Source organism: Pseudochaenichthys georgianus, chromosome 19 (assembly GCF_902827115.2).
Source record: "Pseudochaenichthys georgianus chromosome 19, fPseGeo1.2, whole genome shotgun sequence".
NCBI lineage: Eukaryota > Metazoa > Chordata > Actinopteri > Perciformes > Channichthyidae > Pseudochaenichthys > Pseudochaenichthys georgianus.
This window is the reverse complement of record NC_047521.1, coordinates 24,825,905-24,839,695: the sequence shown is the minus strand read 5'-3', so window position 1 is coordinate 24,839,695 and position 13,791 is coordinate 24,825,905. Positions and strand designations below refer to the sequence as shown.

At 42.7% G+C, this 13,791-nt stretch overlaps 1 protein-coding gene across 1 annotated transcript in view; it reads right to left on the bottom strand.

Moving 5' to 3' along the window:
- Positions 1–13,791, bottom strand: part of LOC117464618 (delphilin-like) — a 63,361-nt gene that overhangs the window by 12,908 nt on the left and 36,662 nt on the right. The window contains 11 exon segments of the mRNA XM_034107147.1: positions 2,426–2,904; positions 2,907–2,927; positions 2,930–3,200; positions 4,053–4,097; positions 5,270–5,568; positions 8,101–8,248; positions 8,399–8,484; positions 9,356–9,493; positions 9,977–10,128; positions 11,593–11,748; positions 12,269–12,421. Of these exon segments, the coding sequence (XP_033963038.1) occupies positions 2,426–2,904; positions 2,907–2,927; positions 2,930–3,200; positions 4,053–4,097; positions 5,270–5,568; positions 8,101–8,248; positions 8,399–8,484; positions 9,356–9,493; positions 9,977–10,128; positions 11,593–11,748; positions 12,269–12,421 (1,948 nt within the window).

Genomic DNA, 13,791 nt, shown 5'->3' with positions numbered 1-13,791 from the left:
GTTGATTTGAAGAGACATGAAGAAGAGGGGACACATTGATGTAGAAGAGACATGAAGAAGAGGGGACACATGTTGATGTAGAAGAGACAGAAAGAAGAGGGTGGACACATGTTGAGTAGAAGAGACATGGAAGAAGAGGGGGACAATGTTGATTTAGAAGAGACATGAAGAAGAGGGGGACACATGTGATGTAGAAGAGACATGAATGCACAAGAGGGGACACATGTTGATGTAGAAGAGACATGAAGAAGAGGGGGACACTTGTTGATTTAGAAGAGACATTAAGAAGAGGGGACACATGTTGATGTAGAAAGAGACATGAAGAAGAGGGACACATGTTGATTGTAGAAGAGACATGGAGAAGAGGGGGGACACATGTGATGTAGAAGAGACATGAAGAAGAGGGGACACATGTTTGATGTAGAAGAGACATGAAGAAGAGGGGACACATGTGATGTAGAAGAGACATGAAGAAGAGGGGGACACATGTTGATGTAGAAGAGACATGAAGAAGAGGGGACACATGGTTGATGTAGAAGAGACCTGGAGAAGAAGGGGACACATGTGATGTAGAAGAGACATGAGAGAAAGAGGGACCATGTTGATGTAGAAGAGACATGAAGAGAGGGACACATGTTGATGTAGAAGAGACATGAAGAAGAGGGGACACAATGTTGATGTAGAAGAAGACATGAGGAAGAAGGGGACACATGTTGATGTAGAAGAGACATGAAGAAGAGGGGACACATGTTGATGTAGAAGAGACATGAAGAAGAGGGGACACATGTTGATGTAGAAGGACATGAAGAAGAGGGGACACATGTTGATGTAGAAGACATGGAGAAAGGGGACACATGTTGATGTAGAAGAGACATGGAGAAGAGGGGACACATGTTGATGTAGAAGAGACATGGAGAAGAGGGGACACATGTTGATGTAGAAGAGACGTGAAGAAGAGGATTTTGCACAATAGGTGACCTTTTAAGTTACAGTGAACAGTATTAAAGGCGTTACGAACTGTGTTACGAACTGTGCTCGCCTGATCGAAAAGGTTGACTGAAAGCAACGTAAAGCTGTGAGATTCTAAATATAGCGTACACTTAAACGGATACTGACGTTTTAAAGTGCGTCTTCACACAGTAGGTGACCACAGCAATACGTTTCTATACAAATACCGATGTTTGCTTTAGTTGAATCTTGTTGGTTTGAAAGATGTAATGAAGTAGTCTTGAACACTCGAACAAGAAGTAAAGAGCAGGTGAGCTTCCTAATAGCAGCATAGTAGTTGTTCTGGTCACTTTCTTCCATTTGCACATATATGTGATGCTGAGAATAGCAAGAACAACTTTACAAGTAATTGCTTGCATGAAGTCAATGCTTTTGTGACGTTTTTCTGTTGCTAGGTGCTCACTGCTGCAATACACATGTCTACAACTCTTTAAGTGGTTTTAAAGAGGCCCTATTATCTTTTTGGGGTTCTCTTTCAACACTTCTATTGGCCAGCCGCTTCAACACATTGTACGTGATAGGACTACGGGGCGGGACGGGGGGAATCTCTAAGCGGTTGACCAATCACACAAGTTTCAGACAGAGGGTGAAAAGGGGATGTGCTGCAGCACAGGTACTGATATACACCATGAACATCAGCAGGAGAGGACTCTTTAAAGTAGAGACACTACATTACTGATATACACCTGAACAATCAGCAGGAGAGGACTCTTTAAAGTAGAGACACTACATACTGATATACAACCTGAACATCAGCAGGAGAGGACTCTTTAAAGTAGAGACACTACATACTGATATACACCTGAACATCAGCAGGAGAGAGACTCTTTAAAGTAGAGACACTACATCACTGATATACACCTGAACATCAGCAGGAGAGGACTCTTTAAAGTAGAGACACTACATACCTGATATACACCTGAACATCAGCTGGAGGAGGACTCTTTAAAGTAGAGAAACTACATACTGATATACACCTGACATCAGCAGATGAGAGGACTCTTTAAAGTAGAGAAACTACATACTGATATACACCTGAACATCAGCAGGAGAGGACTCTTTAAAGTAGAGACACTACATACTGATATACACCTGAACATCAGCAGGAGAGAACTCTTTAAAGTAGAGACACTACATACTGATATACACCTGAACATCAGCAGGAGAGGACTCTTTAAAGTAGAGACACTACATACTGATATACACCTGAACATCAGCAGGAGAGAACTCTTTAAAGTAGAGACACTACATACTGATATACACCTGAACATCAGCAGGAGAGGACTCTTTAAAGTAGAGACACTACACGCTGATATACACCTGAACATCAGCAGGAGAGGACTCTTTAAAGTTTGCTTTAACACTACACACTGATATACACCTGAGAATGAGCAGAATATGTGAATGCAGATGTCACCTGTTGCGACTGCTGCTCCTCCTGAGGGGTTTCATAGGTTTTGCTGTGAGTGGGGAGGGTGGAGTGGGAGGCTGGAGGTTTGGAGAGCAGCGAGGATCCGGGGGGGGGGCCTTGGTTCTGAGAGGAGGAGCTGTGGTCATAGAGGGAGGGGGGCAGCGGGCCCTGGTAGCTGTGCTGGTGGTGGAGCTGATGGTGCCTCTGCAGGACGAGCTGGCTGGGTCTCAGCGGCTGGGGGGGGGGGGGGGGGGGGGGGGGGCTGGGGGGAGGGAAGGGGGGAGGGAAGGGGGGGAGGGCTGGAGGAGGGGCTGGGGGTTGGCTGTGCTGCCGGGGAAGGTAGCAGGGGCGGGAATGCTGAGAGGGGCGCAGGGTGGTGTGAGCGTGGGAGAGGCGCGTGGACGTGGTGGTCTGGAAGCGCTGGTGAGATGTCTCCCCTTCCTCTCGGTGGTGGATAGGGGAGCGGCTGGAGAGGAGGGTCCTGAAGGGGGAGGAGGGGGAGGGATGATGGGTGGTGAGGCTGGAAGGGCATCCGGCTGCGGGGGACGTGTTCGGGGGAGAATCGGACTGGAGGTAGGGGGTCGGTGAATTGCACAGGGGGCGGGATGAGACCCTGGAAAGGTGGAGGAGGCGGGGGGCTCTGGGTGGGAGGAGGAGGGATGGGTTCTGACCCGGAGGAGTAGGAGGGGGAGGAGGGGGAGGAGCTGCTGTGGTCCTCACTGCTGCCGCTGCTGAGCCGCCGGGGCATGAAGCCCACCTCCTGGTCCTCCTGGAAACTCATCTGGGGGGAGAGGAGCACCGTCACACTGATGATCGTAATGTCCATCTCCTCCAACACAAATAAAAGACTAAAAACTATGCATTATGATTTCTCTTTTTAGTTATACTTTTGCTTATCACTTTTTCCCTCTACCTACTTATGGGACAGAAAGTACGGAAGCCCTGAGAGGCCACTGAGAATTTGTTTTTTTCGGATACAAGTTGTTATCTCTGTGTTTATGACATAATAACCACAAAAAAAAGGTTTTGACAGTCGTGTTTTTGTTCCACTCTTTTTTAAATAGTTTCCTGTCGGACTACATCGTTCATGTTTTGATCAATATATATATATATTTTGTGATTCCAAAATAAAAGTTGCCAAAATTAGTATTTAATTATTTAAAACTTGTTTTAATTATCCATCCTACAATAACCTGTGAAAACCCTTTTCTCTGCTCCACATACAATACAACTAAATAGGGGGAATTTAAAATGATATTATTCAACAACAAAAAAACAAGTAATTGAGATCAGACTTATAAAATAGATCAACCAATGTTTTGCTTCTCAAGTATTCTGCAGCAAAGCCATACACAATTAAATGAAATATTTGTCTCACATGCTCTTAAATATCAGACCGATTTATTCATAGAACTAAATAAATGTGTTTACAGTAAAAAGCATGAAATATGTGCAACCCTTTTTTCTTTATCGTCTATTCTGCATCCCACTGAGTGATGTACGATAAGTAGCAAACACGTCCCTGAAAGAGACAAAAGCCTTAATGTTTGTTTGATGATTTAACGTCAGCCAGCATCTTATTATAACCTTAGATAAAATTAGACTCTACTGTATAAACTGAGTATTTACTTACAGACACCCCTCTTCTTCTGAAACCATGACAACCTCCTTCATATATCTGTTCATGTGACACAAGCGTTCATTGTAGGGTACATTAGAGTGGCTCTAATGTCAACATGCAGCACTACAACGTCATTCAAATGCATAGATATGCTAATTTCAGAAGCTATACAAGCAAATGCACAACAGTAACATTTCCGGTAAATGCTGCGATATGTAATATGTTATCATTGCTGAAGTATTACATGTTAGCACATAACAGGAGGAAAATCACACCCAGAGACATGTCACCATTCCTGGCCACGAAAGGAGAATAGTAGTACTGGCATGAGATTGAGACTGTTAGTCATTCTGTTCACAATCTCCATGATACTAAGGTTTCATTTGCGAGTTGTATACAAAAATAGAGATATTAATATCCACAATATTCCCAGCCTCCTGATCTATACGAGTTACTAATTGCACCCATAATTCAAGCAAGGTTTCAAGAAGTTAGGATTGATGAGATGTGAACTTTATACCATACAATAAGAATGAAAAATTCATATATTACAGTATTTCCTATTTTATTTAAGCTTTGGTTCGTTTGGATTTACCAACCTGAAACAAAAACAAAACAAACACATCAAGTCAGCAGTAGACCAGCAAATTGGGTATTATACTGTAGGTGCTTAAATTAATAGTGTTGTCGATAGTCTGGTGGAGAAAGCTGTCTGGTGCAAAGTCAAATATGAACGCATTCTTAATTTACCTTACACTTAAAGTAGTATAGATTTTCTTTGTGGTGTTTACAATACATTTGCCTCCTGCCCTGTTCAAAGCGATACATATTTGCTTATGTGCAAGTACTTGTCTGTTTCTCTGAAATGTGGCGTGTCGATCCTTTGTCTACAGTAAGTCATATTCTGACTTTGGATAAGTACCTCGAACAACCCCAAATTATCCCTTGGATAATTTCTATAACAAGTAACAATGTACTCTATAATAGGGAACGACTACTAATGAGTCAAAGGGTACATTTTCTGCTGTAAACTATTATTCATGTGTTTAACACCTCCTACCTCCACTACACACTGGCATCCATCACATGAATGCATTTCAGCTATGTACTTTAAATAACCGCACTTAAACCAACCTGTACCATCCCTTTAATATCAAATCAAAGCATGTCGTCTACTGTATGCGTATTTATAACAACAGCTGATAATGCAGTATATCGTTCTTCCTCACCTCTTCGTAGTCGTTCTCCCCGTGTACGAAGTCGTCCACGAGAGTGACTCGGTGTCCCAGCTGCTCGCTCAGAGCGTCCAGGAACTTGTCGGTGTCCCGGCTGCGAGGCGGACGTGAGAACGTGAACAGTTTCTTGCGGCGGGTCAGCGTGTTCGGCCCTCCGTCCGAGTGAGGGGAGGCGGGGGGGCTCTCCAGACACACGTAGGGGTTGGAGTCCACGCTGCTCTGGTGGTGGATCTCGTACACTGGAGTGGGCAGAGGCTCCTTCCAAGACAGGGAGAGGCCGGATTTACGGTTACCTGTAGTAATAATAATAATAATAAAGCGTTATTTATATAGCACTTTTCATACAACACATGCAGCTCAAAGTGCAAAGTGATTATTTGTTAAGAACTTTAAAAGGTAACATTTGATCAGGTTAATAGACACAAGGAGGTCAAATGCATGATAATTGAAATAAAATAAATAATGGTTTCTCTCCGACAGATAAGACACAAGACAACTGTTTCGTTGCAACAATGTAAAATATAAACCCCATCAAACTAAGTGAACATATAGGTACAACAGAAATACAAATAAAAAGATAACAGTAATAAAAATGCCATAAGTCTAATAAAGGTTAAACGATTAAGAAATAAAACGACCAAAGTAAAAATAAATATTGCAATTGAAGAACATTTAAAGTGGGGGGTTGCTAAGAAAAAGCTAATCTAAAAATAAATGTCCATGGAGTTTAAAAAGGTCCACTGAGTTGGCCTCTCTGATATTTCCTGGTAGACGGGAATCAAAGATTTGACGCTCAAGCGTTTCAACAAGAGTATAATTAAGTGATATATTGTGCTTCTTCATTACCTCGAGAAAATGTACGTGTTATATTTTAAGCCATGTTGTCGCCTTGGGGACCCTTGATAGGGAACCATGGAAACACATGGATACACTGCAGGCTGGTTTGCACATATCAGGGTTCAAACACTTTTTCACCAATGATTTTCAACGACTTCTCCATGACCTTTACCTCATTTTCCAAAATTACTCTTTCTCAGCGGTACCACTGAAAATGGTTTATTTTAACATGGAACAGGAAAACAAGGTCTGCATATGAAACATGTCGTGCCTATCTAAAACAAATCCAATAGTAGGCTTACTAGCTTCTACGCGCTAAAGCAACTAAAATCTCTAACCAGCAAAATACCGCGACTGTTAAATGCCATTTTACGTTTCATTACTATTTCGGCGATTAGCTAAAATATAAATTATATTTGATGACTTTTCCAAAACTCTGGGAAAAGTATTGTTTTCCAGAACTTTTCCAGTGCCTGGAATTTGCATTTAGAATTTCCATGACTTGTCCAGGTTTGTAATGACCGTACGAACGCTGACATATCGGTGGAGATCACATTCAGTGGTTTTCTCTCATGCCATGTTCGCTTCACATCGGGCAAAACCAACTCAGTTAAACATCCACAATGATGTTGTTAATGTTAACTCATCCATAAACACAAGGCTGGGGATGAGAGGGTTCATTTTTAAACGGACAGTTCAACAATAAATCCAAAATGACATATTTCTCTTATTTCCTTCGGTGCTATTTATCAAACAAGATGTTTTTTCATGGGAGTTGCAGAGCGTTGGAGAAAATATATTTGAAAAACTCATCGTAAACAGCCATTTTTCTTAAGAGAAAGACGATCTACGGACCTCGTTGAATCAGTGACTGGGTCAGGGTTTCTGAGAGGAGAAATTGCTGTGGAATCTTTTCAATTATTTTGTAGCTAAGACATCTTTATGGCCGACATCTCCAACATAACTCACACCAACCATTCAGATTGATAAAAAGCACTACAGGGAAGAGGGAAAGTATTTGGTTTTGGAGTTTATTAACCATATGTGTGCCATTTCTAGTAGTTCAGTGGATCTTATGCCATGTTTGACTCTAGTTTTGACTGCTGTCCATCACATTAACATGTACTGTGTCCCCCATTCAGCAGCTTGTTTTCACAGCACATTTCACAGGATTTGAACATGGCATCAGTAATGTGCCATTGAGGCTCAGAGATACCCAGTGTTCAAATATCAACATCTCATTCTGCAATTTCCTAGAATGAGTTGCCTATATATATATATTTGTTTTCTGGATTGTGGGAAACGGTATTTCGATCTCTCTGTCTGTACACACAAACTGAAAGATTGACAATAAAGTTGACTTTGACTAAACGGCACATTGTTTAAGAACCACTGGTGAAAGCATGTGTCTGAAAGCGTGTGTGTGTGTGTGTGTGTGTGTGTGTGTGTGTGTGTGTGTGTGTGTGTGTGTGTGTGTGTGTGTGTGTGTGTGTGTGTGTGTGTGAGCGGGGGGGGGATATATATATATTTTTAAATCCTCCAGAGAGAGGAGCTGTGGATTATTGTTTAATAATAATATTGTTTTGCATCGGTGTTTCTTAGGGTCAGAAACACTACAGTCACAACTTAAAATGAAAGCGTTTAGTTTATTTAATAAAAGAGCACATGTTCAATGTGAAAAGTGACAGTAGATATAGATTATTTGCAATTTGGTTCCAAATAAATAAAAAAAAGAATAAAAAAAAAAGATTATAATTTTTTTTAAACACCTTGAATTTCAGGGGGGGGGCGCGGTGCTCCGATTGCAAGACAATGGTAGGGGAAACACTGATATGTGTGTGTGTGTGTGTGTGTGTGTATGTGTGTGTGTGTGTGTGCGCGTGTGTGTGTGTGTGTGTGTGTGTGGTGTGTGTGTGTGTGTGTGTGTGTGTGTGTGCGTGCGTGCGTGCGTGCGTGCGTGCTATTATGTCTCGGGTGCCCCAGAGTACCTTTGAGAGGGGGGAGTGTGAGGGGGGAGAGCGGGCGCCCGTAGGCCTCGGTCTGTCCCGGGCCCTCGGGCTCTCCTGAGGAGCCCTGCAGCGCCGACACACTCTTTCCTGCGTAAACGTTCTCCAGCTCCGTGTAAACACCTGTCATCTACGGGTGGAGGCATGATCAGCTGTTAGCACACACATCGCCGCGCACATCCCCGTTGAAGGTCTGCTGGATTTTGCACTCACGAGCAGACCTTCAAATGATGTGAGGCCAGAAAGCACAGATAACATGAAAGCTAGCAGGTATACCTACATGGTTGAGGTCAGGGGACTCGGGGAAGGAGGTCCCGTCTCCTGACTGCCTCTCCTCCGGGCTCCCGGATTCATCCACATGTATTCCTAAAGCACAACAAGGCATGAAGAGTGACACATGGACTTCCATCCACCCTCCCAGAGAGGAGAGAGGATGAAGCAGAGGTAAACAAGGTGGTGGAGGAACAATGGGGATTGAAAAGCATGAATGAAATCTGCTGGAGATATTCACTACGTGTCCTTCAGAGAGCATTCTAGAAAGCTGAGATATGATATTCTATGAATGTATGGTGGCCATCTCTTGTAGCCTCCATACATCCACAGAGGATTTACTGAGCACACTATCTTTCCAACAGCAGTTACAGACGTTCACGCCTGGGAGCCGACAGGTGCAAACACTGCCTTATTAGTGACTGCGGGAATATGAGCAGTTCAGTTCCTGCTGAAGGAAGCTGCTTTACCATCTCAGATGTTCTTAGTCTGTCGAGTAATTCCACTAAAAATATGCTTAAATTATACTGAATCTATAGTGAAGACGAGTTTTTATTACAAAACCAAATAACATATTAATTTTACCGTTTGAATTGTTGTTAAACCTTTAAAAACTGACTTTTTTTGGGTCACCAGTGTGTAGCGGCAACAAGTTGTAACCACAACGCTGACGAATCATCACCTATAAAGTCAATATCGCAATAATATTCTGTAGCAATTAAAAAATAATTGTCCTAATATAAATGATCAACTGGGGAAGCTTCACGGTTATATCAATTAGATGATATTGGTTTCCTCTTAAGAGAAACATATAATAATGTTGTCTCAGTTCAGGTAATCATTTCTTCATTTCCCATTTGGGGGAGAACTTTTTGATCCAGAAGGAAAAGCTATTGAAACCAAACCTGCGGAGATCACACGGATGTTATGTTAAAGTGAATCCTTCTTCTCGTGATTTGCAGCGTACCCATTCCCAGGTGAGTCCCGATGATGCAGTCGTCAGAGCTCCTCTCTCGGATCGGGTTGCGGAACGACGACCCCGAGACCCTCATGGAGCTGCTCCGCCGGTGGAGCTGCTCCAGGCTGACGCCAGGCTCCAAAACGGCTGCAAAACACACACATGTTTATGTTTTTGTAATTTTTGTATTTATTCATTATATATATATATATTTGTTTTTTTTAATTTTATTTAATCTACATTATTTTTTATTAATTTGATCTTTTTTTAACATTGTTATTTGGTATTTTTTCTATTTAAATCAGCATTTTTTCTATAATTGCATTGTATTTTAAAATGTAGCATCTGTCATGAAACCCAATTTCCCCTGAGAGAAGCAATCTGATTCTGACGTTCTGATATTCAGCATCGCTTTTCCTTTTTGCAAATTATATGCACCTGCCCCTTTGTGTTAATTATAAAAAACAACCTTACAGTTAATCTAACACCTTGATTTTCAATTAAATCACACATTTTTCATTATGTTTTTCCACTTCACATGTTCGGAACCATCACCCATATCCAACAAGCATCTTATTGACTGAGTCTCGATACTGTTTCATTATTTCCACGATGTTGCTTGTGCCTCACCGCTGCTCTTGAAGCCCAGGAAGCGTGACAGTTTCCCCTGGCAACGCTCCTGCTCGTCGTACGTCAGGAGCTGGTAGATGAACTGCCAGATCAGCTGTTTGGCCGGAGTGTCCAACACCGGAAACACGTCGACAATCAGAGTGTCCACATTCCTGCACACACACACGCAACAAGTCAAATTCCTCGTATGTGTAAACCGAGCTGGTGATAAACCTGATTCTGATTCTGACACACATCGTTGTATAACCAAACCCCATGCTTACTGCAGGGTAATTCATTGCCTCCATAACGACACATACAGCTGAGAGTGTGTAAGAGAATATGAAAAGGTGGGAGGATAACAGGGATGACAGTAATGCCGTCAGGGGTTAGTACTGTAAGCACACAATCACATGCTTGCATGATATGCAAATCTCTATCCATGTCTTTCTCAACTCTTCACCCTCGAGAAAATGAAATCTAAACCTAATGGGAATCATCAACCCTCTGTTTAGCTTTGTGCTTTTTTTTGTCGTCGCTGCTTCGTGGTTTCGTGTTCCTCTCTATTTTGCTGCATTAAGAGCTTTCTGCAGCCTGTTATATATCCAATATGGTAGTTTCCCAGGCAACAGCTACATTTCTGTCAATGTCAGCTATCGGGTTAATGGAGTTTGAAAAATGCTGAAAACTTTCAGTTACTGTAGATATTTTCCTGCAGCCTCCTTCTTCTATTTGGAGCTTACGTCATAATACAGTAAAGGGATGTTTCCGAGTGAAGCTGCTTCGGGCTGTTCCGTCAGGATTTCTGACGATCACATTTCTTCTCTCTATACAACATCCCTGAGCTCTTTTCCATCTCATCAATATTGCATTGTTGCAGACTGCAGATGTTCTTGTTTCTAACTCCTTAAAGAGGCCCTATTGTGCTTTTTGGGCTTTTCCCTTTCCTGTAGTGTTACATAGGTTTTAGTGCATGTGAATGGACTGCTTCTCTCCCACACCCCCCCCCCCCCCCCTGCCTGCAACTCCTCCATTGTTAACTTCTGAAAAAGTGACAACATTACATAACACTCGTGCTTCTGTTGGATAGCGCTCTAACACATTGTGCGTGACAGGCTAAGGGGCGGGACATCCCTAAGCGGTTGAGCAATCACAACAGAACCGGCCAGCTAAGCAATCAGAGCAGACTGGGCTCTGGTTTCAGACAGAGGGTGAAAAGAGGTGCTGCAGCACAGGCAGTATGAGAAAAATAAAGAGCTTTTTGAATATTAAAGCATGGAGACATGTAGAGACACTACATACTGATATACACCTGAACATCAGCAGGAGAGGACTCTTTAAAGTAGAGACACTACATACTGATATACACCTGAACATCAGCAGGAGAGGACTCTTTAAAGTAGAGACACTACATACTGATATACACCTGAACATCAGCAGGAGAGGACTCTTTAAAGTAGAGACACTACATACTGATATACACCTGAACATCAGCAGGAGAGGACTCTTTAAAGTAGAGACACTACATACTGATATACATCTGAACATCAGCATAATAGGGCCCCTTTAAGCAGTAAACCCTCTGCCAGTTATAGATCCCCTCCTCCTCCCCTCCTTCCCTCCTCCCCTATACTGACCTGTGCTGGAAGAAGGTCTCCAGGGACTTGCAGACGGTGTATCTCTCCTGGATGGTGAGCAGGTGCTCCAGCTGCTGGCTGAAGGTCCGCCCGTGGACTTTGATGCTCGGGGGGAGGATCTCTGCCACCCACTGCAGAGAGCTGAGGGCTGGAGACCTGCAAGGATTCAGTTATACTTTAATTCCTACATTCATATTCACCAAAGGATTGTTTCTCCTTCGTTCTGCAACACCCCGTCATTTAACAGAGGGGTCTGAGGTTTGGTAGCGGATTTATATGCAGTTGTGTTTCAATTTGATGTATTTTTATGATTTCTGTATCATTTATATTATATCTTATTTATTTTTGACTTTTCTTTTGCCAAGCCCCCACACTTTTGTTCTATTTTGTATCCATCCACCACACACTCCCCTCCAGACTGTGTGTTTAGATCACACACTGACAGACAGACACACAAACAAATACACACACCAAGATCAAATCAACACAACCTTCTCTTATTGCCTGTCTAAATATTGATGACTGGCCTGTATTGACTTGTCTTCCTCTTGTCTTCCTGTTAGTGTTTGGCTTCCAAAGAATAATAGAGACTGAGGTTGGTGTGTGTCCCTGCAGACTAGGGGCTGCTGGGTAATATCAAATCCAAATGTCAGGTGTGTTGTTGGAGTGTATTGACCTGGAGCGAGGCATGGTGGTGGGGGCTCGGCTCGGGGATTCCTCCGGGTCGTTTTGTTCTGAGGAGAACTCAGACGGCCCGTCCTCCACCACCAGAGTGGGCATCGCCCCGCTGCCCTGCAGCATGGACACCACCTTCTCATGGGAGCAGTTCCTGCAAAGAGAGAGAAAGGGACAGAAGTTAACAAATATGTGTATGTGTAATGTGTATTTGTAAAGCGCTTTGAGCATCTGGAAAAGCGCTATAATAAATGTAAGAAATTATTATTATTATTAAATGGAGAGTCAAAGTCAACTTTAATGTCAATCTTTCAGTGTGTGTGTACAGACAGGTCGATGGACTGTTGGCTTATAGAAGATGGATTGAAGAAATTAAATCTATACAACTCATGAAACCAAGGAATTGATATATCAAGGAGGTCCTTAACAATTTTGAGAAACGTGAAGAAATAAAATGATCAAATAATATACATTTTTAATATTGTTCTTTTTCCTCTTACCCTCCTGCAACCCACAGTTGTTCAATTTCAGAATGAAATACAATAAAAATAATGTTAATGTAAGCAAGCCCAGCAACAGCATGGCTTCTCTGAAAGTCACTGTAAGGCTTACACTTGTTGTTCTTAAGTTAAATTATGGTTTAATGTAAACACAAGTTATTACATTTTTTGTTATCTTGAGAAAATGTGCCTTCGTAATGTCAACACTGAGGGGATTAGCTCATGATCTTGAGATAACATGATTAAGAAATGGGATTTACCGGGATGTAAAACACCTGAGATAAGGAGCAAAGAAATCTCTGTTCAAAGAAACCGTTCACCATCTGCTCTCTCTGTAAACACGACACTGATAGCTCCGACCTGTCTTGTTCTTTATTTTCTTCCTCCCTCTGGTGAACAACTCCCACAGTGTTGCCGATCACCTCCTACTGCTGCAGCACCGTGTGATCAGGCAGAGCAGCAAAATTATACAGCGCCAATCAAACCCGTACATCAGGCAGCCATGGGAACAGATTCTGCTCCCACATGGCGGCTATCGGGGTGGTGCAACGAGCCACACTGAGACTTCACACAGCACTGGCTCATGAATAACTTCATAAAGTACAATTCTCTCTGATACACCCTGGATTTCTTATCTGCGATCCCACATACACTAACAAATCTAAAGGCAGGAGGTCAACAAGTTTTAAAGTCCACACAAGAACGATGACCACTCCGACAAAACGTTTTTTTAATAAAGGCTGTGCTCAAGTGCTTCGGCCCAAACAAGGTTAAAGGTGAAGAAGACAGTGGGTGCGTTTCACTTCGGTTAAATGGATTCCTTGCGTCCTTCACTTGCGTCGTTTCCCTGCGACTAGTCCCTCCCACCAAGGAAGCACGGAGAGACGCAAGGAAACCACGAGAAGCAGGGAAATGAGTTTTAAGAGCAATGGGACGTCGTTTCCTCCGGAGCGTCACGTGAAGCGACGTCCGTTTGTGATGACGCCGCACAGCTGATCGTCTGACAGCAGCCAGATCAGTGCAT